Genomic DNA, 27,224 nt, shown 5'->3' with positions numbered 1-27,224 from the left:
ATATATCAAGATAATAAATCAAAAAAGTAAAAAAAAAGAAGAAAAATATTAAGTATAATAAAAAATAACAAATAATCAAATTTTAATAAAAGTCAAAGAAATATGATCATCAATATTTTTTTTATAATATTGTATATAAAAATAAATATAGATTGGTAGAATGTAAATAATTGTGATCTAATATTTTACTATATTTTTTTTATTTATAAAATTTAAATTTCATTTTTATGGCACAAATATTGGACATGTGTCCTAAATATTTTTTAATTCCATATAATAGCATGTCTGACACATATCAAATTTGTGTCACACATATCTGTATCCAATACATGTCAGACATTGCTTGCAGTGAAGTGTGGTTGCATCATAGGATGCAAATAATAAGTTTTCTATGTATTACATTTCCTTTTTTGGGAAAGGTTGATGCAACATCAAAGTTACTTAGATTGAAGTGATGGATGTGGCAAATGAAGGAATCAATGTCCACAGACTTTGTGATGTAGACTATGCTCACAGGAATTGACATTCGACACTTTTCTATACTTTCCTTGATGGTTGGTATTATGTTTCTTTTGTTTTGAGCCATTATTTATTCTCTACATTGTGACATTCATATGAGGTGTCCTTGTCATTTAGGATCTATAGGTATTTTTAGAAAGTAACTCGGCTAAACTACTTAAGGCGCATCAACCCTCACCCTCTTCTTTATGAAGGACTGTCGAAGGATAAGGGAGGGGGTGAGGGAAGGAGGTAGGTAGGAGGGAAGAAGCTTGTGGAGAGATTAGAAAATTTATCATCATTTATAAGGACATGAAGTTGCTATATTAAAAAGGGTCAAGGGCTAAATAACTAGGCCATCTGATTTCAAGAAATACCTAATAATCTCAAATGTTATGAACTTGAAATCTAAATGACACAAAATGATGAATGCGTAACAGAGCAAAATAATAAAAAGCAAAACATCAACCATAAGTGAGTTACGAAGCTTTTTGGATGGTGATGCTTGTTAGTTTTATCTGGATAACCACCAGCCATCGAGATGGTCATGCTTGTTCAGTCAAGGAGAGATGCATTGAACTTTTATTTTCTTTATTTGAATAAAAATTCAAAATATGAGGTTGCACTAGCTGACTTTTTTTTTTCCTCATGATTATTTCCGAGGTATTGGTCTCGAAGATAAATGGTGATACTACAATTTTATGTTTAGTCACAATTTGTGTGAGGTTGAGCATGAATTTGCTTTAATATCTTATTTAGGGGCTGTTTGGTCTTAAAAAAAAAAGGATGCAATGGGGAGTAATGTATTGCATCTGAAATACTTTAGAGTTGTTTTGCTCAATATAAAATAAACGAACGATTATCTTTTATTGTTTGGTTTGAAGTAAAATGAAAACAATGTATTTCAAGAAGTACTATGTTGGGCGGCGATGGAGGCGGCTGACGGGCGGTGGCAATGGAGGCAACAGATAAAAATGGCAACGACGATAGGTATTAGAGGGTGGCGGCGGTGGCTGATGGCGACAACGGACTGGTAACTGCGGTAGCCGGTGTCAGCGGTGGTGGCCAGCAACGGTAGGTGGCTGGCGGCTGGCGACAGAGGGCGGTTGAGGTTGCCCACATTTGGGGGGAGCACTTTACATTGTATTTTGAATTTGAAAATCAGCCAAATCAGCCAAATTCCACATACATAGAAAATGATCTATAAAATGTATATTCAAAATTCGGTGATAGTTTTCATCGCTTTCAAACTTTATCGAACCAAACACAAATTCTTGAAGCTCATGCATTGCAATTACAATGCACCCCTTTTTTTGCAGACAAAACATTAGTTTTGCTAAACTTTTGCCGAGGGGAAATCAACGCGCCTCTGAGTATGTTAAAAATTTAATTTTTTGCCGATGGGAATTGAACCTAATGAAAGAAATAAGGTAAATCAATATATGAAATATCTCTTTCATTCCTGAGAAACATTGTAACATGTTGTTATTTCATTTCTTCTATCAGAATTACTATGCCATCCGCTGCGAGAACTCCACCGATCTGTATGATTTTGTTATAATTTTATTGAAGTGATGTTTGCAGTTCAATTTGGATGGTCCCATCCTCTCAATTTTCTCAAACACTACAATCATGATGAGCTTTCTGGGGATTTGTGCTTTGTGATGGATAGGGCAATGCAGGTTTTCATCAAAAACATTACCAATCTCATCAAATTTATGTGAGAAGAATGAGTAAAATGCTTAAATAGTCCCCTGACTATTTATGGAAGGCCATATTAGTTGGAATATATAAAATTATCAAAGTTACGGGCTTGTTTGGGACAACTTTTTGGCTGTCGTTGCTGGCTCCGAAGAACCCATTGTTGTGAAAAATGACGATAATAAAGCGAAAAATGAAACGAGAAAAATTGCACCAAAAAAAAAAAACACCAATGCGACACACAGATTTACGTGGTTCGACAACTTTGCCTATGTTCACGGAGCTGCAGAGGATTTTTTTTCTTCGAGGAATTACATTGTCGAACGCCTCGACGTTTACAAGAAATCTCTATTTTCTTCTTTGTCTTCCTATCTCTCTTCCTCTCTTCTCTCTTAGAGGACTTGGCTTAGCCCTTACTACACCTTTAAGTCAAAAGATGTTATTTATAGAAATCAGGAAAGTGGTAGGTGAGAGATAGGTGAGCTGTAAGTGAGATGTGTTAGGTGAGCGATATGTGAGATTTTTAATTATGAAGCTAATTAAATTGCGGTGGATCGGGTCTCCACATTACCCAACAGTTTTACCACTTGGAGACTGGGACACTGGCTGCATCACCTATTGGCTGGATTATCTATTAACTGTACCGACCTTTTCCTCAAACATGATATCCTCCACCTCTGTAACTAAAAACCTATGTCTTAATGCCAGAAGACCAGCTGAAGTCGAGCACAACTTCAACTTCTCAAGAGTAACACCCTTAGTCGATATATCAACATTAACATGACTTTGTACCTCCAAGCTCTTTCTTGGGTTACTCTTGTATTTGCTAACAACTCTCATTGCATGGGTAATATCATTCCTCAGTTGAAAGCCCTTTTCAACAAGTTCAGCTTTGTACCTCTTACTGCCATTAAGCGCAGTTTTCAGCTGGTACACCCACTTGTTGTGCAATGCCTTCTTTCCTGGTGGAAGTTCTGTCAGCTCCCAAGTCTGATTCTCTGATAGAGAATCTGTCTCCTTCTTCTTGGTCATCTCCCACTTGCTCGAATTCTCATCTTGCAAGATTTTTTAATAGCTCTGTGATTCTCCACCATTTGTCTGTACAGGGTCCGATTTTTTTGCTTTTGCCGCTCTACCAAATTTCAAGAAATTGACCTTCTTCTGCTTCCCCATAATGCGCTTCCCCTGCTTCCCCATAATGCACCTCTGACTCATGTGTCCATGCCGGAGTAAACTTGTATTTATATATAGTGTGTCAGTTTTCTTACCCCGAGCCAGTACTAATGCTCTTTTGGTAATCTTCCAAGTGCTATCTGAGAACACTACCGAATGAACACCCTCATTGAACTGCCCAACAGAGATGATGTTTTTCTTCAACTTAGGAAGGTGCCTAACCTTTTTTAAAGTCCATTTGCTCTTATTAGGGAGTATAATATCAATGTCTTCCATCTCCACCTCACTCAGAGCTTTTCCACCAGCCAGATGTATCTTCCCAAAGTCATCTGCAACATAGTTTCACATCAACTCCCGATGGGAAGATGTGTGGAAGGAAGCCCTTGAATCCAGTATCCATTCATCAACAGAACTGTAAACTCACAACAATAACACATCCTGTATTTCTTCAGTTACAACATTAGTGATATCATTCTCCTTCTTATGATTCCTGCAGATCATTTTTATGTGGTCAACTTTGCCACAATTCCAGCAGGTTGCTTGCTGACCAGATTTTGATTTTGATCTTCCTCTGTTTGAGTTTGTGTCTTGTGATCTTCTTCTGGAATCAACAATTAGTGTCAAACTCGAACCCGAGGTCTCACTAGAATCTTTCCTCCGCACCTCTTCAGCTAAAATCAAATCACAAATATCATCATATGTCAGTTTAGATTTACCTGCAGAATTGCTAACTGTCATCCTTATGGTTTCTCAGCTATTTGACAATAAAACCAACAATATAAACGCACACATCTCATCAAAATCAATTTCAACAAACGACAATTAATTTATGATAGTATTGAAACCATTCAGGTGTTGAGCAACGGACACACATTCCGCTATCTTCAAGTTGAATAGCTTTTTTATTAGACGCACCTTATTATTTATCGATGATTTTTTATACATACCTGATAAAGCTGTCATGAGAGCTGCAGTAGTCCTCACTTTGATGACATTGTGGGCAACCGATCTCGACAGGGTTAATCGTATAATCCCCAGAACCTGTCGATCCAACAAATTCCATTCCGCCTCGTCCATCTTTTCTGGTCACTTTCCTAGTAACAGAAAATGAAGTTTCTTCCCATAGAGGTAGTTATCTATCTGCATCCTCCAATAAGCAAAATCTGCGTCATTGAACTTCTCGATCCCCGAAATCTTTATTTCGTCTCCGGTTATCGTTCTTCCTTAGATTCAAAACCACGACTCTGATACCAGTTGTGAAAAACAACGATAATAAAATGAAAAATGAAACAAGAAAAATTGCGCACAGAAAAAAGAACATCTAAGCGACAGATTTACGTGGTTCAAAAAATTTGCCTTTGTCCACGAAGCTGCAGGGGATTTTATTTCTTCAAGAAATTACACCGTCGAGCGTCTCTACGTTTACAAGAAAATCAGTATTTTCTTCTCTCCCTTCTCTCTCTCTCTTCATCTTTTTTTCTCTTAGAGGACTTGACTTGACCCTTACTACACCTTTAAGCCAAAAGAGACTATTTATAGAAACCAGGAGAGCGGTAGGGAGGTAGGTGAGCGATTAGTAAGATGTGGTAGGTGAGCGGTACATGGGAAGATAGATGAGCGGTAGGTGAGATTCTTAATTAGGAAGTTAATTAAATTGTGGTGGATCGGGTCTCCACATTACCCAACACCCATGACCCTCCAAAGAATGCATGCCCCGTACTTTTTTTCTAGTACATATTCCTCCTCCAAAGAATCCATGCCCATACTTTTTTTATAGTACATATTCAATCAATCCTAGAACTCTAAAAGGTATATATGAAAAATCATAACATTAGAAACTCAGTAACCTACAAAAATCAAAGGGCAGTACACGAATATACAAATCACATGAGTTGATTTCCAAATTAGTTGTTCGCTATTCAAATTACTACTAACAGTGAAGAAGTCAGCTTTCTGCACTAACTATAAAATGGATGTTTTTACAGTTCCTTTCAGGAGGGCAGTCTGAAGTTGAAGCGACTCTGAACCTAAATGCGATGAACCAATCGGCCAACCCATGGCACGTGTCTTTCTCCTATGCCCGAGCTCTCCAGAATACTGTTCTCAAGACCTGGAAAGGCCTGCCGGAGAACGCGGATGCCGCTCAGAAGGCTCTTTTGATCCGCGCAAAGGCGAACTCCTTGGCCCAACTCGGTCGCTACTCTGCTGATGGTGAAGAGGAGGAAGCTAAGAAGGGGATGTTCCAGAAAGGTTACACCTATTAAGATTAACAAACAGTTTGTTTTTTCTAAAGGCTTTTCATGAACGCTTTTATATTTCTTTTTTCTGAATTATGTGGCCCTTCAATAAAGTTCTACTGCTGCCCAGAGAATGCTGAGTTCAAGATCTTTTTATTTATGTATTTACATGTATAACTCCCAAATCCTTAATATCACATAAAAAATATCACTGTATTACATACTTTCATGCATGGATAGGTTTATAACACGAGTGTTATAGATGTAAGCTTTTGGTGTTGGATATGTTAATGCATCAGAATTATGTGGTAGGCATGTAATTTTCCTTTTTTGTGGTTCCTTCAATCCTTCTGTTGGTGCTTTATTTCTTCATATTTTCTGAAACTGCCTCTTCTTGTGAAAGGGAATGATCCTCTATATTATTTGTGTTATAAAAAAATTCAAGCTACCTTTAATTTGGCTGTGTGCAAGTGGGACTTAGTGTGAAACATGTAAATCTCAAATTAGAATATCTTATCATATTTATTTAGTCTATACCGACATCGATTCAACAAAACATTTCAGTATAAAGTCACGAGGTTAATTGTGCTTCAGCATTATTAAAAAAAAATAAAAATAAAGGAAGATTTACATACATGCCACACAATTCATATGTATTTACATATCTGACGCACAAATTTTGATTTTTATATTACAATAGCTTTAATGTATTTATGAAAAGGTACATTTCATTTTCTTTAAAATTACATGGCCTTGCTGCTTTTATTTGGACATTCGTCAAGAGCTTTAACATTTTTATTGACACCATCTTTTATTGATGATTTAATATCAACTTAGAACATGCTCTAAACTTTATTTAAAAAAAAAGGATTTTTCATGTCAATTTTTGATTTAAGATTTTAAATAGCCACAACTATCTCAAACACGTCATGATTTTATATATTTGTCAAATAGGTTAAATTATATGGTAATTTTTTTAGTTTTCAAACATAAGCTTTGTTGCGTGCCATAAAATTCACAATAATATAATAGTATTTTAATGTCTTAGCGTTATATAAAAATTTATTGCACAAACAAATAAAAGAACATTAGCAGAATGATACATTAGAATTTTCACAAACTCTAGAACGGGAAAAATCATGGAGCATAGCCCAATCAAAGTAATTCACTGTATAACTGTAAGTATACTACTTCTAAATTTTTTTGAATTAAAGAATATGGAATTATAAAGCTGATAATGGATAGTGAATTAATAATCCCATCTTCTTTAATTCAAAAGAATAGTGATAAAGCTTTATAAATAGTCTTTAGGGTGTAAGTATAATAATTCACTATTCATTATTTATGTTTTACTTATTTTATGTATGTACTTGAATAGAATTCTAAGTGTGAGTGACATTCTCAATCATTGTGATAAATTTGAAATAATTTAAGACATTTAATTTGAAACCTTTTTTTTATAATTATTGAATAAATCAAAAAAAAAAGGGTTGATCATTGATCTTGAAATTAAGCAACCAATTTCAAAATATTTATACTCTTTGATGTTAATTTTTAAAAATCAAAATTTTAGATATTTTAAAATCCTTAATTAAAAATTGAACATAATATTTATTAAAAATTTTTGAAAATTCAAATTTCATTAAATTATAATTTAAATTATTATAAGCAAGAGCTTTAACTTATAACACATAACACATATGTGAGATACTGATCAAGTTGGTCCACCTTATGGATTGACTTGAGTTGACTAGTTCTATTCATAACAACTCTTACCTATTGCATTGGCATTTAGGCCCCATCTTAAGACCAATGGAAATTTTAATAGTCCTAATTTCTAGTTTTATTATATTTTATATGAATATATTCTAAACTCAGAATTATTATAAAAATATCACTAAGGGAAATTATTTCATATTAACTTCATCTAATTGGAGGGTTTCAAAATAAACTTTCAAGTCTTAATTCTTCATATTTTTTGATTTTTTTTTGTTCAAATTAAGTAAAATAGAAACATTAATATTTAAAAATTAATCATTCGGGTGATTTTTTTTAATATTTAGATAAAAATGAAAAATATGGGTTATTTGAGTGAGAATTTGAAAATTGGATGAAAGAGGGTGGTTGATTTGTAAATAACAAGTGCTTGACCAAAAAAAATATTTATAAAATGCAAAAACTAACTAAAAAAATGTATATTGTCGAGCAATATAAAGGTGTCAACCAATAGCAATTAATTTTTAGTTGCATATATAACAAGCAATTTATAAAATTAATTAGCCATAATTAAACCTAGTATATATATTTAAGAAATGGCCAAAGGCTATTATATGAGTTTTCGGCCACATCTAATGTGTCTATCAATTTGAATACCGTCTTCTTAAGGCCAACTTCGACATAGGGAATTCAAACCCCCGACCTAAGAGGTCTTATAGTAAGGATGTCAACCAACAGGCCGAGATACACGACACAAACAGTAATATGTGCTATTTTATATAATTATATGTGCTATTTTTAAAAGCCTTCTAGTCACCTTCACCTTCACCTTCACCTTCAATTCAATAATAGCATATAAAAAGAGATTTACAATTTCCATGAAGCGATAAGGATAGATATTGTCTTATATAAATTTCATTATCTTTAGTATATAAAACTGCAAGACTGTCGTATACAGCACGTTCTCTTATATATACTATAATACAATAAGTTAAAAATGGGCATTTACATACAGAACCTCCAATTACTATGTATTTAGATCTCACATCTAAACTCTATTTTTTACATTTATACCACACAAATCTTTTATATCATCTAAAAAATACAATTATTTTGAAATTTAAAAGTGAAATGCTCTTTTCCATGATTTCATGGTGCGTAAGTAAGATGGCATGAGTAAAAATTGAAGTTTTAGTGTTAGATATGTAAATAAAAGTAAATAGAGTGGTATGCATGTAAATATTCGAAATTTATATTGGTAGTTTGTGTTGGGTTACATTTAATTTAAACTCAAAGAAGGTTAAAATAGTTTGATTTTGATAGTCGAGTAAAACAAAATTGATCAATTGGATAAAAAATCAAACCGAATGCAAGCTGAATCGAAACAAAGATATTGATTTTTCTAATTAAATTTGTTTTCTGATATATATATATATATATATATATATATATATATATATTATATATATATATATATATATTCAATACTAAGATTCTTTGTATCTATTTTGAGATCAGGGTAATATATACAAGAGAATTAATTAATTTTAGACCACTATCAAAACAAATTGAAGGGTTTTAATTTGAAGCATATTCAGATTAAAATTTTGATTAAGACCTCCTTCCCGCCCTAAACTTTTCATTTTTTTTATAACAATCCCTGCGAGCTTTAATTTTGCGAATATCATGACTATGAATTTGCATTGGCATATACATATGTTGAATTTTGATTTGTCTATGATTAACACCCAAGGAATGAAGCCTGAGTGAGATAGGAGGGAGGAGGGGGAGATGCACAATATATAATTACTAGTAATATGATTTGCTGATTAATCATTTCTCATAAAATGAGGGGTACAATATACGAAATTGTATTTTTATCTCTGCTTTAATGGGGATGTTATAGGATATTTTAGACATTTTACATATATATATACAAGTCTATGACTTGGCCAACCTTTGACTCGGTTGGTTGAAATCATCGGGTCTTGGCCTGACTGTGCTCAATCGAGGTTTCCGGCCGGCCTTTGATGTCTTCAGGTCGACAATATTTGACTCGATCGGCTTGGCTTTGTAGGTTGGCTATTCTAGTCTGGATACTAACTATTGATTACTGGATAAGACTATCGGGTTGAAGGCGAATCACTGTAATATGATAGATAGCTCTTTCCTTGATGGGTAAATTAATCTTCTAGGATATTCATGGGTTATATATGTTATTGCCAATTCTTAGCCCCTGATGAGAAATCTTAGAGCAGTCCATGAGATTTCTAGCGATATTGAACTATTCTCTTGAGTCTGGTTGTGGCGATAAGCAGATTGATGCCTTTGCTCGGCTTGATTAGCCATTGTCCTTGATTTGGATGGCCAACACCTAGTTAGCCTCCAACCCTGATATAGGGTGTTACATCTGGTCAAATTACAATACAATATTATAATCTTGATCAGCCCATATATGTAAGCGCTTATCTCTTCTCAATTGAATGAAGTAACAAAGCCAAACTCTTGAGGGCGAGGAGAATAAAGAGTGACACAAAAAAAAAACAAACCAAACAAAGATGGGAAGAGAGTCTCAAATTTCTGATAAGCTGAAAATTCTCACAGCCGTATTTTTGCTCCATCTGTGCTACGCAAGTACTCACATAGTGTCAAGAGTGGCTCTAAATATAGGCATAAGCAAACTGCTGCTCCTCGTCTACAGAAACATCATTGCTGTACTCTTGCTTGCTCCATTCGCCTATTTTCTGGAGAAGTAAGCCTCTCAGCCATGGCTGCATCATGCATGGGGAGCTTAAAGTTCTCAACTTTTACTCAATTTTTTTTCTTTTTTTGTTTTGGATCCATTAATTCTCTTCAGGAAGGACAGGCCGCCACTCACCTTCTCTATCCTGACTGAGATATTTCTTCTCGCGCTTTGTGGGTAAGCAACTCAGCAATATTTACATTATATGCATAAAATATATATGATCATTGAGGGGCCGGGGCTTTGCAGAATTGCAGCTAACCAAGGATGTTACATACTGGGCTTGTACTACTTGTCTCCAACCTATGTATCAGCAATACAGAATTCAACACCTGCCATCACTTTCGTAATTGCCGCAGCCTTAAGGTGAACATGCATACCTGTACATATGATAAAAATATCTATGTCAAATTCATTCACGGATATATATCATGGTATATAGCATCCCTTCTCAATCTTTATAAAGTAGGTGTAAAGTTATGGTGGGAAAGTAACATTTTTTTTAGAAAGTTTAGGTAAAAATTATAAAAATCATTTTTTTTCTTTCAAAAGGATAAAAACACAATTTTTTATCTGAAAAAATTTTAAAAAACAAGAATGAAAACACGCAACTTGAAATTGACTGCTAACTGATGCAGGGTTGAGAAGCTGAATATTAAGGAGAGATATGGAATAGCGAAGGTGTTGGGAACTGTGGTTTGTATTGGTGGAGCGACAATCATAACGCTGTATAAGGGTCCTCCTCTTCTTCAAGAACAGTCACATGACCTCACTAATGTCTACTCCGGCAGGATAGTGAACTGGACTTTAGGCTGCTGCTATATTCTGCTCAACTGCACTGCTTGGTCCGCCTGGATGGTCTTCCAGGTGTTTGTTCATTATTTCCTGCAAAGATTAATTAATCAGATGGCTTATAAATAATATATTGATTAATTGCTCAGGTACCAGTTCTGAGGCATTACCCGGCAAGGCTCTCGGTGACAACGCTCACATGCCTTTTTGGAGTGATACAGTTTATGATAGTAGCAGCATTCAGTGAGAGGGACGTAGAGAGGTGGAAGATACATTCAGGACAAGAGCTCCTCTCTGTTCTTTATGCCGTAAGTTTTTTAATTTCTTTAACATTCACATGGTGGCAGCCTTATCACAATTTTTTCTAGCTTTTCTCAAGTTGCAGATCAGACAAAATCTGATTAACACCTCATCTGATCATGTATTATTATTATCTTTTTAATTATTTTGGCATATATATATATATATATATATATAGTTGTTTTTAAATTTAGTCTGTATGAATTTTGATTTTTCTGTGGCTCACATCTCAAGAGCAACTAGATGTTGATATGAGGAGATAATACTATACATGAATTTTTTATGCATTCAGATTTCATGTACAACATTAATTATTGTACATTGTTATACAAACATAACAAATTTTCTAGCCTAAGCTGTGGGTGTACAAAGGGATGCAAATGCAGAGTTCATAGGGACCGAAATGAGAATAATGTGGTTATTGCAATAACCGATATTTCAGGGGCTGGTGGGTTCAGGGATCACCTTTTCACTTCAGACTTGGTGCATTGATAGAGCAGGCCCATTATTCGTTGCCGTCTTCCAACCTTCACAAACTGTATTAGTCGCCCTTCTCTCAGCCATTATCCTCGGAGATCGACTCTACTCTGGAGGGTGTGTGCGCATACAACATTTCTTTTTCTTTATTTACGTTTCTACCGCATAAAGTTTCATATTTTACTTATTATCATACTTTAGTGTCATAAAGTTAGTAAATTTTTTTCATAAATTTTCACAAATGCAGGCTTATAGGATTCATCCTAATAATGGCGGGGCTTTATACTGTACTGTGGGGGAAGAACGAGGAGGTTAAAGCTGGAAGATTGGAGTCGGAGGAGCTCACTGACAGCCTGCTTGAGTAACAATAAGTCACTCAGAAAACCAAAACCAGCAACATATTTTTTCTGACATTTTGAGATAATAATATTTTGATATTTTAATTTAAGCACCCCATTATTGTACTTTGTTATACATTGCTTCATGTTTTAAAAATGATGTAAAGTTGTTGGTGGTCCGTAGAAGAACAAGTTAAGTTTGGCTGCCATCTTAATCATTTTAATAAATTTAAGGAAAATTTACATACATACCACTTAACTCTTGTATATTTACATATCTAACCCTTAAAACTTTCATTTTATATTCATGCATGAAAATATGCATTTTATTTATTAGAAGTTAAAATAGTGATATTTTTGGCGCAATATGAAGGAGTTGGGCTGTATAATTGTAGAAAATGATATATGTAAATATAAAATAATTGAGGGCTAACATGGCATGTATGTTAATGCACCTTTAAAGTTTACAGCCTATATATGGAGCATTCTCTTCTTGTTTTATAATAGACTTATCAATATAATATAACATGCCCCATAAGATCCTATCTTTTTCTTAATTAATAATATAATTTGTCGCAGTAAATAAAATAATACTGTTTTTTTTACGCATTGCCAGCAACACAACCTTCTATTGACCTTTTTGTATGGCCGATTATGCTCCAATGCTTCTATTATTATTTTTTAAAAAATGCAATACGAGTTGCTCAAAATTATTTAGGCTAATCCATAATTTAAGGAGAAGAAGCTATCTATAGAAGAAGTGATGTTACAAATAAGAAATCAGTTACAAAGTCAATGAGCTATAATTAGAAATAATACTCGCCCTACTGATTGTAAGAAAAGCTCTGTCAAAACTAATAAGAATCTCAACATTTTCCTCGTTTATTTATAGTAAGTGCCCATCTTTCAAGGCAAAATCTGTTAAAAATTAAAAAAAAAAAAGAGAATTAACCGAGCCCATCTTTTAGAGAGAAACTTATGTTGACCTTTCATTATTTTTTCAGCTAGCAAGGAAGAAGTTCATTGAGTCAATTTCATCTTAGCGATCACAATGATCGATATAATAATTTTCATGATTCAACCATCTTATAAATTTTGGCTGAAACTTTGCGCTCCATAAACATAAAACATGAAATAAATAAATAAATAAAGAGAAAAGATAACTGAGAAACCTTCAAGAACCTAAAATAACCCTAATATGAATAAGATTCAGAGCACGAGCCTGAATGAACTTAACTATGATTGATGCCATAAGCATTTATAAGAAGCTAAAATAGTTTTGAATATTATAGTTAATTTTAAGACACAAAAGTGTTATAAATGTACATATGAAAATTTTGATAGATATGTAAATACATGAGAATTGGGTGATACAAAATAAATGTATAGGCTTTCTATGTGTATTCCAACAACGGAAACTAATACACCAAATGAGCTCACCTATCAAAGTGGGTGAACTGAGCCCACCTGCCAAAGTGACTGAACTGAAACTACTTATCGAAGTGACCGAATTTCATCTCTTTCAAGGAGGTGGCCTAGCCTACTTTGGGAAGGACAACTACTATAGATGATCATCATTACTAACATGGATGCAAATCCATCCTTCTATAAAAGCACCATCAGACATCCAGATCAGTAGTATCCTGATTGATATTGATAGCTCCATTAACATTCTATTTAAAGGACCCTTCAAGTTTGAACCTAAATAAACTTAACTATGATTGATGTCATAATCATTTAGAAAAAGCTAAGATAATAGAATATTATTTTCTTAAGATTAGTCCACAATAGATTCTACATCAAAGCAAATATTCTACTTTGTTATTAGACTGAAAGGAGGGCTAGGGCTACACATAGAATTTCAAGGAGCAAGGAGAAGAGCAAGAGTAAAACATTCAAATCGTTATATACTTACAATACAATTTTTATATATTTATATATTTAATATACAAACTTCATGCAAAATGGCTTAATTTCATCTCTTCCATGGAGGTAATCTAGCCTACATAGGGAGGGGCAACTACTATAGATGGTTATCATTACTAGCAATGACGCAACTCCATCATTCTTTAAAAGCGTTACCTGACATCCACATCACGATCTTACATAAAGACAACATGGATGGGTGTCATACTGTAATAACTGAAATTTATATTATTTTTCCTTTTTGTATAAAAGGAAAGTCAAAATGGGAGAAAGAGGATCTTAAATCTTTTCTCGGAGTCTCTCTCTCTCTAAAACACCACAATTCCAAAAACCTGCCCTAAGCCATTTTTTTCGGCTTACCGAAGGTTCAAGTTCAATACACAATCCCTGGGACCTCTCACGCCTCATATCCATCTCTCTCTTCTACCTCTTTTCCACAGAGATAAGGACTTTACTTAGTTGTATGTATTCACAAGTGACACAATACTCTATGTCCAAAAAAGATTCAACATCCTGAATAGCGTGGAGAGCGTGAAGCTTATACTCAAATTCTGCAAGAAGATCTTTCCCACATAAAGAAAGATGAAGGAAAACAATGGATTGCACCAGGTAGTTCGAGATGAAACAAATCAATGAACTAAGGAAAAAAGTTCGGAAGGTCGTGCAAGATATAAGAGAGGCTTCCAAATTTTGTTCACAAACCAAACCCAATCGTCAGGATTAGTGGCTCGAAGGCAAGGGTCATCGAGACAAAAGCCACCAAGACAAGAGCCATTGAGGCAAGAGCCTCTTAGGCAAAACTTAATGAGAATCGGACCTAAGAGAGCTCTTGGTCCAATATTCGAGCAAGAAGAAGCGAAAAGAGACGACCCTGAATGCTTAGAAGAAGGGGAACCATCTAAAGCCTCATATGTAGAGGAAAGAAGAAGGCAAAGACTCACACTTGAGTATACGGATGAAGAAACCATAAGAAGAAGAAGAAGACAAAGACCATAGAAGAAAAATTCTCAAGGGAGATCACAGAAGCTGAGACACCGAGAAAGTTTAAGATTTCGTCTTTGGAATCTTACAAAGAGAGGCTAGACCCCATCAACCATCTGGCTTCATTTGAGTCAGCAATCTGTCTACTCAAAATAAATGATTTAAAGTATCATTTATTCCTCATGAAGTTGAAAGAATCAATTTTACACTGGTTCAATAACTTGTTGGTAGCAGACATCACTTCATTTAGAGAGTTCAAGCACATGTTCGTGGCTCAATTTGCCAACACACAAAAGCCACCAAAGAACTCTCAAGTCATAAAAAATTTTCTAAGAACCTACAAAGAGTCTCAAAAGCTTCGTTACTAACTTCCGATGGGAAATGCTAGTATCCATGATCTAGAACTTGTCGTCGCCCTAGCACAAGGCCTCCAAAAGGAGCCGTTCCAGTATGTGTTTGGCTTGCAGAAGCCAAAGACTTTATCAAAGCTCCTCGAGCACGTGCTTAATCACATGTCTCCTGAGTACCAACTCCCATTCTGGTTCCTTCCAACAACATTAGTTTAGGGAGAAGTTTTTTAGCAAGCCTCACGACAATCACCAAAATGCGAAGAACTGCTATTGGAATGCTACTGATAAATGTTTTCGGCAGAAGCATGGTGATGCCAATAGGAAGTTGGTTGGAGGAAGATTGGAGAGGAATCGAGAACAATCCCGACTTCCACCTACTACAGTGACACTTTTAAGAGTCTCGATGACCAAGATCATGGAGGTCATTCAAAATAAATATCTTGAAGGTGAGAATTCACGCCCACGATCACAACAGATACTGTGTATATCACAAGGATCATGATCACAACACTAAGGATTGTTAACAACTTCGTAACCTAGTTGAAGAATTGATAAGGGTTGATGAGTTGACGAATTAAGAAAATAATTAGTCGATTTACTAAGTTACCACCCGACTAAAGTCTCAGTCGATCGATTGGGTCGTCGTTTTGGATATGTCACACCTTACGCCAGACGTATTAAGCGGATATTATTGTAGTCTTCGCGAGAGTAGCGACCCAGATTTGCTACTGGGGTGATTCATATGGTACCCACATCTAATCTTATCACTAATGAGTAGAGAATCTTGCTGCTAGAATTTTGACGTATTCAAGGAATGAGACATGGGTTTTTATGATGCAAGAGCGTTATGGGTTCGATCTTGTGCAATCTTTTGATCAGATGTCGAGCGTCATTTTAAATTTTTTAGAAGACTTTACCAATCGGAGGTTACCCATCATTATCAAATTTTTAGGAGTTTTTTTTCGATCAGGCGTACCCATCATTGTCGATTTTGCTGGTCGGATCAAACAACTATAAGCGAGTCGGTTTGAGTTCCACGAGTATCGATTAGACTCAACAATCCATTGCATAAACTTTCCAAGTTCCCCAAGTGTCAGCGAGCCCTAGGGTCATATGCATAATTAGAAAGAATTTTACCTTTTCTTTTTTATGAAATTGATAATAAGGTACAAGGGTATGAATAATTATACGTTTTTCATCTATCAGGGAAAGAATATGTTCAAATCATCTCCACTCCATATTCGAGGCACTCCCTTTCCCATGTAGTTCTTTAGCTTATACACTATGGGGGCGACCCGCTCATCGATGATGAATGGTCTGGTCCACGTTTGGTCAAACTTCCTCACGGCTTGTCATCAAGCGGCTAGGTCAACATTTTTCAGCATAAGATCCTCGACGACAAGTCTTCTCTCAAACATGCTTGTTGTAGTACCGAGTTGTTCGTCTCTTCACTACTTCTTGACTGAGAGTTGAGTCGGCTTGTTTCTCCTCAGAAGGGTCAAGTGCGAGAGTCACTCCTTCGTCATTGGCTTTCTGCCACTTGGTTAAGCTTGCTTCATCGAATGCCAAGGCTGCCACGACTCTCTGATTGTGATATTTATACTCAACCGAAAACATTGTCTCCATCTCGTATGACAACATTAAAGAGGTTTGTCCAATCATTGTAGAAGGTGTCCTTCAAACTGCCCAAAGAACAGACAATAGAACCTCAAACCATTTTCCCTTACAACCTCAACCATTTCCGTTAGCAAGTTCAAGGTGATTTTGTTGGTTGTCTCGGCCTGTCCATTTGTTCAAGCATGGTGGATATGCAAACTTCAAGTTGATCTCTTGACTCTGACAAAAAACCTTAGCCCTATGGATGGTAAATTGCATTATGTTGTCTAAGATAATTACAAGTGGTAGCCCATATTGACAGATCAATCAGTCCAGATGAAATTTCGAATGACTTCTGCGGTGATCCGAGCAAGTGCCTTAGCCTCAATCCACTTAAACAAGTAATCTTAGGAATAACAACCAGAAACTTTCACATATTTCTAATATTATTCACATCTTGTTGAGAATCACTCGGCATCATTCTGTAGTGTCAGCTAAAAATATCCTAGTTGTTGTACTTGGTGTGCTAAAGTCTTCCCTCTGGAGTGGCCTTCAAATCCTTCTGAATGTACTTCTAGGAGGGCATCTTTAGTCTGGTCTTCTTTGATGCATCTCAAGTATAATGAGGTGAATGACATTCAAAAAAGTTTCCCCTCAATCAGAAGGTATTGGACTACTTAATCTTGAAGCGATTCAAGTCGGTTACTTCTTTCGAGACTCTTAGTTTTAAAGAAAATGATGTAAGGATTTATCCAAGTCTTAGATCCTTCGACTTTAAGCTCCATCACCTTAGCTTCCTCTATGGTTGGTTGAATGAGTTTTTGGGGCATCCCCTGCCTCGAGCAGATGCACTTTTAGATAGGAGGTCTTCTGCCTAGTTGTCCTCTAGGGAGATGTGTTCAATCTTGAAGCCTTCGAACTTCCCTATCACCGTCTTGGCTTTGGCAAGGTATTTGATCATCATCTCTTCTCTAAATTTAAATTACACATTTACCTGATTGACCACCAACTACGAGTCAGATCTTACCAGAAGTCTACTTGATTGTTGATGACTTTAAATCCCACTTCTATCAAGTGGTACAGATGATCTTCGGTCAGATTTGTTAGAGTGAGGCTGAGTCCCGTTCTAGTTTGATTAGACGCTTCATAGATATGCACTACCCAGGTATGACCATCAGTCATCGTTTCTTTGTCTAGTTCGCTCGATTTTAAAAAGCCGGTCAGAAAGTCGACTGTGACTTGAGCCTTGATAGAGGTCTAGGGCACGTACAAGAGATCAAATTCATTAACATTTACCCCCCATTTGAGAAGCCGACCGGAGTGTTCCGGCCGGGTGAGGACAAATTTGAGTAGGTAGTTGGTGATGATCTTGACCAGATGAGTTTGTAAGCATGGATGGAGTTTGCGGGCAGAAATAGGGAGAGAATGTTAATTTTACTATAATTGAATACCTGAGCCTGGTTACTTGGAGAACTCCACTGACATAATAAACTGGGAGTTGCTTCCCTTGCTTCTCACCCATTAAAATATAGTTATGGCCTTGGGCCCGACTCCTAAGTACAAGAAGAGTTCTTCATTCGACTTTGGGATTTGAATGGTGGTGGTAATGCTAGGAAGTTTTTCAATTTTCTGAATGCTTGCTCACATTCATCCGAGTTAACGAAATTCTTTACTCGCCTCAATATTTTGAGTAAAGTAGCGCACTTGTCACCTAATTTTGAGATGAACAAGCTCAGGACCGTGATTCAACCAATCAATTTTTGGACCTTCTTGGGGTTGTGAGGAGACTACATACCAATCAACTTTTTCGGGTTAGCTTTATTCCCTATAGGGTTAGGAGATAGCCAAAGAATTTGTTTGTATATGCTCCGAATGTACACTTGAGAGGATTAAGATTCATATTAAACTTTCTTAAATTTTTTAAGGTCTCTCTTAAATCTTTCATATGTTGCTTGGAAGTTTTACTATTTACTAAGATATCATCCGCATACACTTCAATATTTTTTTGTTTCTATTTTGCAAACATAACATTAATCATGCACTAATAAGTAACATTGACATTTTTCAGCTCAAAGTGCATTAAAATATAGTAAAACACCTCCTCACTTGCAATGAATGTAGTCTTTTCAACATCGGTTGGATGCATCTTGACCTAATGATAGCTAAAGAAGGCATCGAGAAAGCTCACCACATAATAGACGATTGATGCCTATATGAGTGTGTGAATCCGTGACAAGGGGTAACTGTCCTTTGGGTAAGCGATGCTCAAATTGGTGAGATCCACACACATCATCCATTTATCATTTAATTTATGCACCATGATAGTGTTTGATACCCAAGCTGGATATTAGACCTCTCAGACGTGATCCTTCAATTTCTGGATTTGTTGGGCCATGAATTCTCTTGTGCACTCTATGTTAGCAGCGTCTTTGTTATGCGATTCTTCTCCTCGGGCAACTCATCTTCTTGTTTGTGGCATGATCCAAGCCCATCACATTTTTTAGGATGCTAAAGTTAAATGTCCGTAAATCACACAAAAGGAATAGTGTAAGGAGGGATGAAGAGAAGAGTTAACGGTAATGAACAATAATCAATCATATCTTATTTATAAATGTTTCTCCTATTTATAAGTGAGAGGGTAAAATGATGACATTATATTTTTGCCCCATCTTGGAAGAGGTACATGCTAGGTTATTTCTTGTATTTTATATGCATGGTCTTATTATTCAGCTACTTTCTGGCTCAGACAGCTAAGCTTAGTTTAAGATCAATGGGATTAGCTTAGTCGGTCGAGCATGGTCGGAATGGGCCGATCTAGTGATTTAGCCTTAATATCAATCCTTGATCCCTGGTTAAGAGCCTCTGTTATGAGGTTCTTCTCCTTGGGCTACTCTTCTTTTTGTTTGTGGCATAATTCACATTCATCGCACCTTTTAAGATGCTGAATCCAAATTTGTCTGTGAATCACACTTAAGGAATAATGTAAGGAGAGAGATGAGTGAACAATAATGAATAGTAATAAATTATATTTTATTCATAAATATTTTCCTTATTTTTAATGGCAAGGGTGCAATGATGACATCACATATTTGCCCTTATTTAGAAGAGGACCATACTAGTGTAATTCTAGTATTTTACATACATGGGCTTATTGTTCGACTAATTGCTGACTCGGTAGGATAAACTTAGTTTCAGGTCGACAGGACCAGCTCGATCGATTGAGCTTGGTCGGGATGAGTCGATCTATGTACTAGCCGGACTATCAATCCTTGATCCCTAATTAGGAGCCTTTAGAACGTCCGCTAGATGGTTGAAAATACCGTGGAACTAGATCTTCTCTTAGAACGATTCTAATGGAGAGCAGTCTATCGTATAGGGTCGTCCTTCAAGTAGTGGTTAGCTCAAATGCTTTTTTGTCCTGCTTTCGGTCGAGAAGGACCAATTCTTGGATAATTCAGTTATCTTCTTATTAGCTTCATGGTATGGTTAGCTTTGGCCTCATTTGCTAACTCGTTTGACTTCGCTTGATCGGTCAAGCGAATCTCCCAATCTCTTGATAGTGGGTCAACCTTCGTTGTACTCTTCCTTCTTAGAGCGCTAGATCTCTTTAAGATTAATGCAGACACATTTTAATGTACACAAATGCTTCTCACCAAAGGAAAAAGAAAGTGTTTTTACATACTTGTTACACAATTTTTATATATTTATATATTTAACATCTAAACATTCATATTTAATATGTAAAAGACTCAAATCTTCAACATCACATCTCATTTTTTTTTTCAAAGTGAAATATAAATTTTAATGCATAATTTTATGACATCAAAGTAATATGAAAATTTAGACGTTAGATATGTAAACACATGAGAATTAAGTGATAAACCCACCGGCACCCCACAAAAAAAAAAAAATTGCAGACCTCTAAAGTCTACTTAAGCTCAACTTTCTGGTAACTAAAAAACATCAAGGATTAATTGTAAATACATAATTGATCCATATAAAGAAGAAATGAATCCAACAAACATTCCATTACTAACTTGGCTTTGGCTTCAATGAATGACAGGCTTGAGAGGGTGAGCCCTCAGTTTAGACAAATCTAGATTAGCGTCTAGTTCTTCATCTAGTTCTCCAACCACGCTTCTGGACAAATTTCAAATTCAAATCACGAGAACCTTAGCTTAAATTATTAATTATAAAGTGCACAACATTAGCATGGCTTACATGTTATCTCCTCTGATGATATACAACCCTAGAACAAGTTGTTGGACGCCTTCCTGACAGAAGAAACAAGAACTAAAATTTGTTAAAAAAAGGAAGAAATAAAATTTAATTAAAAAAAAGGTAAAAATAAGTCATCTGTCATTATTTTTTCAGCATATGTTTTCTTTCATCGTGTGATGTTCCTAGCAACGTTTAGAGTATGAGAGAGAGACAATCTACCTCTCAAAAAGTAGACCAACCTTATATCTTGTTTGTTTTCCTTTGATTTTCGTAAGAGCAGCCTTGATTGTGTTCTTCCACCTATCTATTGTCATTTTGTTGTGTTTTGTTCGCTGATTTTGGTATCAAGGAGTATCAAATTGGGATCAAAGCATAGATCATGGTGGGATGACAGTAATGAAAGTTGACGTGCTAGGAGAGATAGAGCAAATCTGACCAGAAATATAAGAAAGGTTAGCTACCATTGAGGACATATTTTCTTCTATTGAAAGTCAAATGAATGATGAATTTGAAGGCATAAGAGAAATGCAGTAGATGATGAAAAAGCCCAAGGAGATGCAATCCAAGGCCGTGTCGACCGCTCCATTTGCAAACCCTAACCAACATTCAGTCAGGGAATCCTTGGCCAGGTCAAAAGGGAAGAAGATCGAGCGAAAAAAAAAATGAAGAAGACATCATCTACCTACAAGAGCGTCCCCCTAGAACTCTGAGAGGAGGGGGAGTGAAGACTTCCGATGGAGGGAGTTGGGCCAAGAATTGGAGAAGGGATGGAGGAAGGGGCACAAAAGGGTATGATGGAGTAAGGAGGGAATCAAAAGTGGGATATGCTTATGACCGCAATAGGGAGTTTAGCCATAAATATATAGAAAAAATTCTGGGGGGAGAAAGTTGGGGTGGAGGTGTAAAGTTCGGGAAACTGAAGATGTCAATCTTCAAAGGAGAGGATGCACATGGATGGGTGTATCAGGTGGAGCGTTACTTTGCAATCAACAGGTTGACTGAGGAAGAAAAACTCATGGCAGTGGGATTATTCTTGTAGGGGAAGGTTTTACCTTGGTTCCAGTGGATGGAGGCAAGGTAACTGATGCACTCATAGAGGAGTTTAAGGATTGCTTGTTGGAGCGTTTTTCAGACATTTTAGAAGGAGACCTACACGAGCAATTCTATGCTTTGACTCAGAATGGGACGGTTATCGAATGTTGGGAGAAGTTCGAGCTCTTGTCAGGAAGGTTGAGGGTTCTGTAGCAGGACTGGAAGGGAAATTCTTAAAAGACCTAAAACCTCACATACGAGCAGCCATCCGCTCCTTGATGCTATGAGGATTGAGGGAAATGATGGAGCTAGCCCATATGAAGAAGGATAAGAAACAAAGGAAGAAGATCGACAAAGGCGACAGCACCAGAGGATTCTACAAGAGCACCGCGACAATCACGATACTGAGACGATGTCATTTCAGAAAGAGACGCCGAAGAAGAAGAGTACAGGACCCTGACCTGGGGGTAATTTCAAGCTTCTCATAGATGCAGAAGTGCAGGACAAAAGTCCAAAGGATTGCGTCCCCTGGTCTTTCCTGAGCCAAAAATCCCAGTTGCTAGCCCTCCTTTCACTAGATTATTCCTGCAAGCCTTCCCCATTATCATCTTTTGTAGTCGGATCTACCTTGCAACCCGATTCATTTCTGTTGCAGGCCCTTCTTAGCTGAATTCTCCATACAAACCCTTTGTTGTTCACCTTGTTGCCATCACAACTTTCTATCAATAACAGCGGTCGCTGTAGCAGCAACCGCCGTCGAACCTCAATCTTATCGCAACAACAATAGCTTACTCCTCTTTTGTAACAACCACTCAATGGACCTTCCTTCCTCCTTGTAACAAGCAACAACCCTAAATACATAGGGTTTATGATCAAGCACGATATGAAAACTTCGAGTTTCACGCAGACGATTAATCGTCCCTTCTGTGAACATTGGACGCACAATATGAAATTTCATGGATAATTTGAATTATTTTTAATTTATTTTAGATAAAACTAGGGAAGGTTTAAGAATTCAAAATTTAAAGCAAATCCAACCAGCCAATATGTGCATCAATTATAACTTAAATTAACGAAAGAGATTAATTCAAAATATGGCCAGCCGTAGAGAAAATCGTAGCAGCATTTTTTTTAGCAAAGTATAAATAAAGGATTGAGGGAAAATAGAAGATATGAAAAGTTGCCAACATTGTGCAAGCAAAATTCAAATAATATTTAATATATCAAAATATTGTGCATCAAATTTAGAATACGTAATTTTAATTGTAACATGTGAGCTAGTTTTGTAAACTTATTGTCTAGAACAAGCATAAGACATCATATGGACTTCAAAATCACAACAGATCTAAATTAATCTTGAAACACATGCCGAGCTCAATTACACTTAGTTTGACCCAAAAAAAAAAATTCCATATTTATTGCAGTCATCAGACTATAATGCATCTGCATAACTTGTAGATTGTGTGAAATTAACCTACTATAATTTCAGCCTACCAAGAATACTTAGAAGACACATAAATATTCAGGTATATATTTGTTATCATCAAAATTAAAATGATGTCTTGAGGCTCACGGGGCTAACAGGCCCTTGCTAAATGAACGTTCTACTAGTGCATGAAGTATATGCACATTGGTACTAAGTGTTGTAATCGAAGTAATATTCAACTGATTTCAGTTAATCAAATGGGTTTCATGATAAATTTGAGAGTTATCCGCTGGGGATATAACAACCCCTATCCCACAAAGATATAAGAAATTGACACCAACATTATTCTTCCACTCTCCAAAAAAATGAGGCAGAATGGCTAAGTGGGGCGAAGGTGAGGGCAAAGGTAGAAATCAAGAACAAACTTGCAGAGATTAGACCTTCATAAGCTTCCTACAGCTCGAGTATACATTGAATTCGATTCTAAGAATGATAGTGATATAAACATTCAAGTAAACAATTAAGATCCTTATAAATGAGATTAGCATTTTTGAGATGTTTCATATCAAACTTGTTCTCACGGATGTGAGCTATTTGCAACACTTGCAAACAAAAATGCTCACTAGATTTGGAATAAGAGCTGCAAAGAGGCATTTAGCAGCATAAAATGGGTACTTAATTTCGCCACCTATAATTGCAAAAAGAATCTCTTGGTGCCCATGCTCATCAATAATGGATTCTTAATACTCCTTTTCTTCTTTTACTTTTGTTTACCTATCCTGAAATAACAAATTGAGTTCGTATAGGCATTTTGCATGCAGCTATTTCCATAGCAGCTTTGGCTACAGCTTCAGATACTCCACTCATTTCATAAATTATTCGGCCCGGTTTAACAACGGATACCCAATATTCGGGGGATCCTTTGCCGGAACCCATACGTGTTTCTGTAGGTCTTACAGTAACAGGTTTGTCGGGAAAGATACGTACCCATATCTTTCCACCACGACGTGCATATCGTGTCATTGCTCTTCGCCCTGCTTCTATTTGTCTAGCTGTGATCCAAGCAGGTTCAAGTGCCTGAATAGCAAATGCCATGTATTATCTTAGTCGATGAATTATTTAAACTGACTTAAAATATATTATAATAAAAAAATACTGCTTGGTGCTGATTTTTGCAATTACAAATATGACAACAAGCATGATCAGCCTAATTTTAAGGTTTAACCCATTATAGTACATGAAAGCTCATCCTACACCTTCATGGCGCTTAGCAAGGAAGGCTATAATCCTTTTGCAGATTGACATTTCCTTCGCTATTCAACTGGCTATTAAAGGATAGGATCTTACTAAATTTCTAGCAGCACACTGTGTTCCTGTAGATTCTCAGCTTGATGATAATCTACTCAACAAGAAAATCTTCCATGTGGAGAAAGAAGTGATGTCAATTTATGGGCTATTTTTTAAGGTAATTCCTCTGTAAAGACTATTGAACCAAAAAAACTTCCAAAAAGTACATTTGATATAGGCCTCAAATTCATCTCCTGAAAGGATACAAAATGTGCTACTATCACAATCTTTTATGGTGCCATACAGATAATGGAAACGAGAGCGACACTTTTATCACTAGCCTGGAGTTAGCCATTCATATGGTGATTAACCGGACTAAAATGTTTGAAAAATTCATAAATAATCACAAAATTGCAAGCACTTGAAAGGTTCTTAAACCAAGCTATTTCCACTATTAACAGGCCATAAATTTATTGTAGTATATTCAAGATGTTATTCTTTCAAGCTGCCCCATTGGCATAATGGCGAAGTTGATGCATATTGAAAATATGAAATATGGTTTAAATGATCCAAAATAAGATTTTGGGCACTTCAAAAATAAACTTATTTTCCATGATGACTGATGAAGAGGCTAATTAAAGGTGACTACTTATAGCAGAATACATGCACTAGGACAAGCTTCTTGATGAGCCTTCTTTAGCTATTCAAATCAAAAAAGAGCCTTCATTAGCATATGTAAATAGTAATCTGTAACATTGTTCATGTGAACAAATATGTTTGCACTGTCTCAGGCAAGCTGAAGCACCCATAACGTTTGACATACATAAGAGATTATGTGGGGTACGCAAATCATCCTACAAAGAAAGAAAAATATCAAAAGGTTACTATTGGGAAACAATGACACAAGATTCTATTCAGCATGTTCAAAAATGTCACTAGCCTGATCCATGCAATTGTCCTACACTAACCACCAAATCTCGTCCGCTCAACTAATCCATCTTGGCCCTTTCAGTATTGTGGTACAAATATTATTAGTTTCATTAATCAGTGCTCTTCAAAAGGCCATACTTTCATGTTAACATCAAGTGAGTATAGAGCCTATACCCCTTAAGGCGGTCAAGCCGATCATGTTGCGGTTATTTAAGATCACGTTTTGTACTGCTTTAGTGCGTCAAGATGAATCATATAAGATAATTACATTACATTTAAATAATTAAAAAAGTGAATATATTTGCTTATTATTACCACATCATTGATAATTCTTCACCCCATGCTACCCTGGAGGAAATAGATTTGTAAAGCCTTTACTAAAAGTTTACTTCAACTTATCAAAAAACTTAATGCCAAAAACAAAGAAAATGACATAAAAAAGACATTGTATGTTTCACGGCGAGCATATGGAAATTTAAAATTGAAAAAAAAAAGACTTCGTGAGGCCTATGGTAACACATTGCCCAAAGAACAAATTTGAGCTTACATGTAAAGGTCCTTAATTTTGCGAGTTCAAATGTCTCAAGCATATGGTAATTTAGTTTGACAAAAAAATTGATGGTTGATGAGGCCCATAGTGACTAATTGGCCAAATATAGCAAATTTGGAAATGTCCCTTTGTTATAGAAAAAATATAAAAGAGTTGATCATTCCAATCAATTCATCATGAAAGCACAATCCAATGCCTCACAACTGCAACCCTCTCCTCCCAATTGGGATTTAAAAAAAAAAAGACTATGATGAATGATTTTCATGTTGCCTTTAGTCTTTTTCATGCAGTCATACATTACTATTCTTATGCAAACAACATGTTTTTAAACAAGGTTCTTATTTTTCAAATTGATGATGTTTCACTTTTGTGGATGCTTTTCATGATGCAACAATTGTGGTTTTTCTTTCCACGTGTTTCAAACCTTTACATTGTGTGAACAGGACAACACGTCTTTTAAGACAACAACTCTTTCGATATGACATCTCCAATTCTTGATGTAGCTTTGGGACAAGCTAATTCCAATTTAGCAAAATCCATAATACATTTCATTTGATACCATTGTCGGTCAATTTTTCGATTGATTTTTTGAAAATATGAATATGAAAATAATTTTTGAAATTTAATTTAAGTATAAGAGGTATATAATTTAGATTTTGAAAGTAGTATGTTTTAATTTCTTTGAAAAATGAGACCAAATGGATCTCATTCGTCCAATAGTTTGCATAATCGTGTCTGACACCCTGAATACTACACATTCCAAGAGAAAAGTGTAGACCCCGATAATGGGCCCAATCCTGTAAACTAAGAGATTTGTGACATTCATTTGGTCTGCAAACCTTTTATATATGACCGACAAATTCCCCTATTTAATACAAAGATTAAATAAGGTTTATTTTACCTGGGTTCCAAGTTCCCTATAGCAAGAAGCCCCTATAGTTAATTACATC

The 27,224-nt window shown here is 35.8% G+C and overlaps 3 protein-coding genes across 5 annotated transcripts in view; 2 read left to right on the top strand and 1 right to left on the bottom strand.

Moving 5' to 3' along the window:
- LOC110027765 (fructose-bisphosphate aldolase 1, chloroplastic-like) overlaps positions 1-5,924 on the top strand; it is a 32,924-nt gene extending 27,000 nt beyond the window's left edge. The window contains exon 6 of the mRNA XM_020729317.1: positions 5,358-5,924. Within this exon, the coding sequence (XP_020584976.1) occupies positions 5,358-5,636 (279 nt within the window). The 3' untranslated portion in view covers positions 5,637-5,924. The remainder of the gene's footprint in view (positions 1-5,357) is intronic.
- A 3,260-nt stretch (positions 5,925-9,184) lies between these two features.
- On the top strand, positions 9,185-12,178 carry LOC110027813 (auxin-induced protein 5NG4-like). Its single transcript, XM_020729399.1, has 7 exons — positions 9,185-10,077; positions 10,183-10,245; positions 10,318-10,434; positions 10,707-10,935; positions 11,010-11,168; positions 11,603-11,754; positions 11,885-12,178. Exons 1-7 carry the CDS (start codon positions 9,884-9,886, stop codon positions 12,000-12,002), a joined length of 1,032 nt encoding a protein of 343 aa, XP_020585058.1. The 5' UTR covers positions 9,185-9,883; the 3' UTR covers positions 12,003-12,178.
- An 8,499-nt stretch (positions 12,179-20,677) lies between these two features.
- Positions 20,678-27,224, bottom strand: part of LOC110027798 (sm-like protein LSM8) — a 30,412-nt gene continuing 23,865 nt past the window's right edge. Inside the window, exons 5-6 of one of the 3 annotated variants that reach the window (XM_020729379.1) lie at positions 21,050-21,102; positions 20,678-20,968 (exon numbers count right to left, since the gene is read on the bottom strand). In XM_020729379.1, coding sequence (XP_020585038.1) covers positions 20,878-20,968; positions 21,050-21,102 — 144 coding nt within the window. In that variant the 3' untranslated portion in view covers positions 20,678-20,877. Of the gene's footprint in view, positions 20,969-21,049; positions 21,103-24,243; positions 24,585-27,224 lie in introns of those variants that run through there. The other 2 variants (XM_020729386.1, XM_020729369.1) reach the window with 2 other exon arrangements.

This window comes from Phalaenopsis equestris, unplaced genomic scaffold, assembly GCF_001263595.1.
Source record: "Phalaenopsis equestris unplaced genomic scaffold, ASM126359v1 Scaffold000002, whole genome shotgun sequence".
Classification (NCBI taxonomy): Eukaryota; Viridiplantae; Streptophyta; class Magnoliopsida; order Asparagales; family Orchidaceae; genus Phalaenopsis; species Phalaenopsis equestris.
The sequence above is the reverse complement of the archived record's forward strand: the minus strand, read 5'-3'. Positions and strand labels throughout refer to the sequence as shown.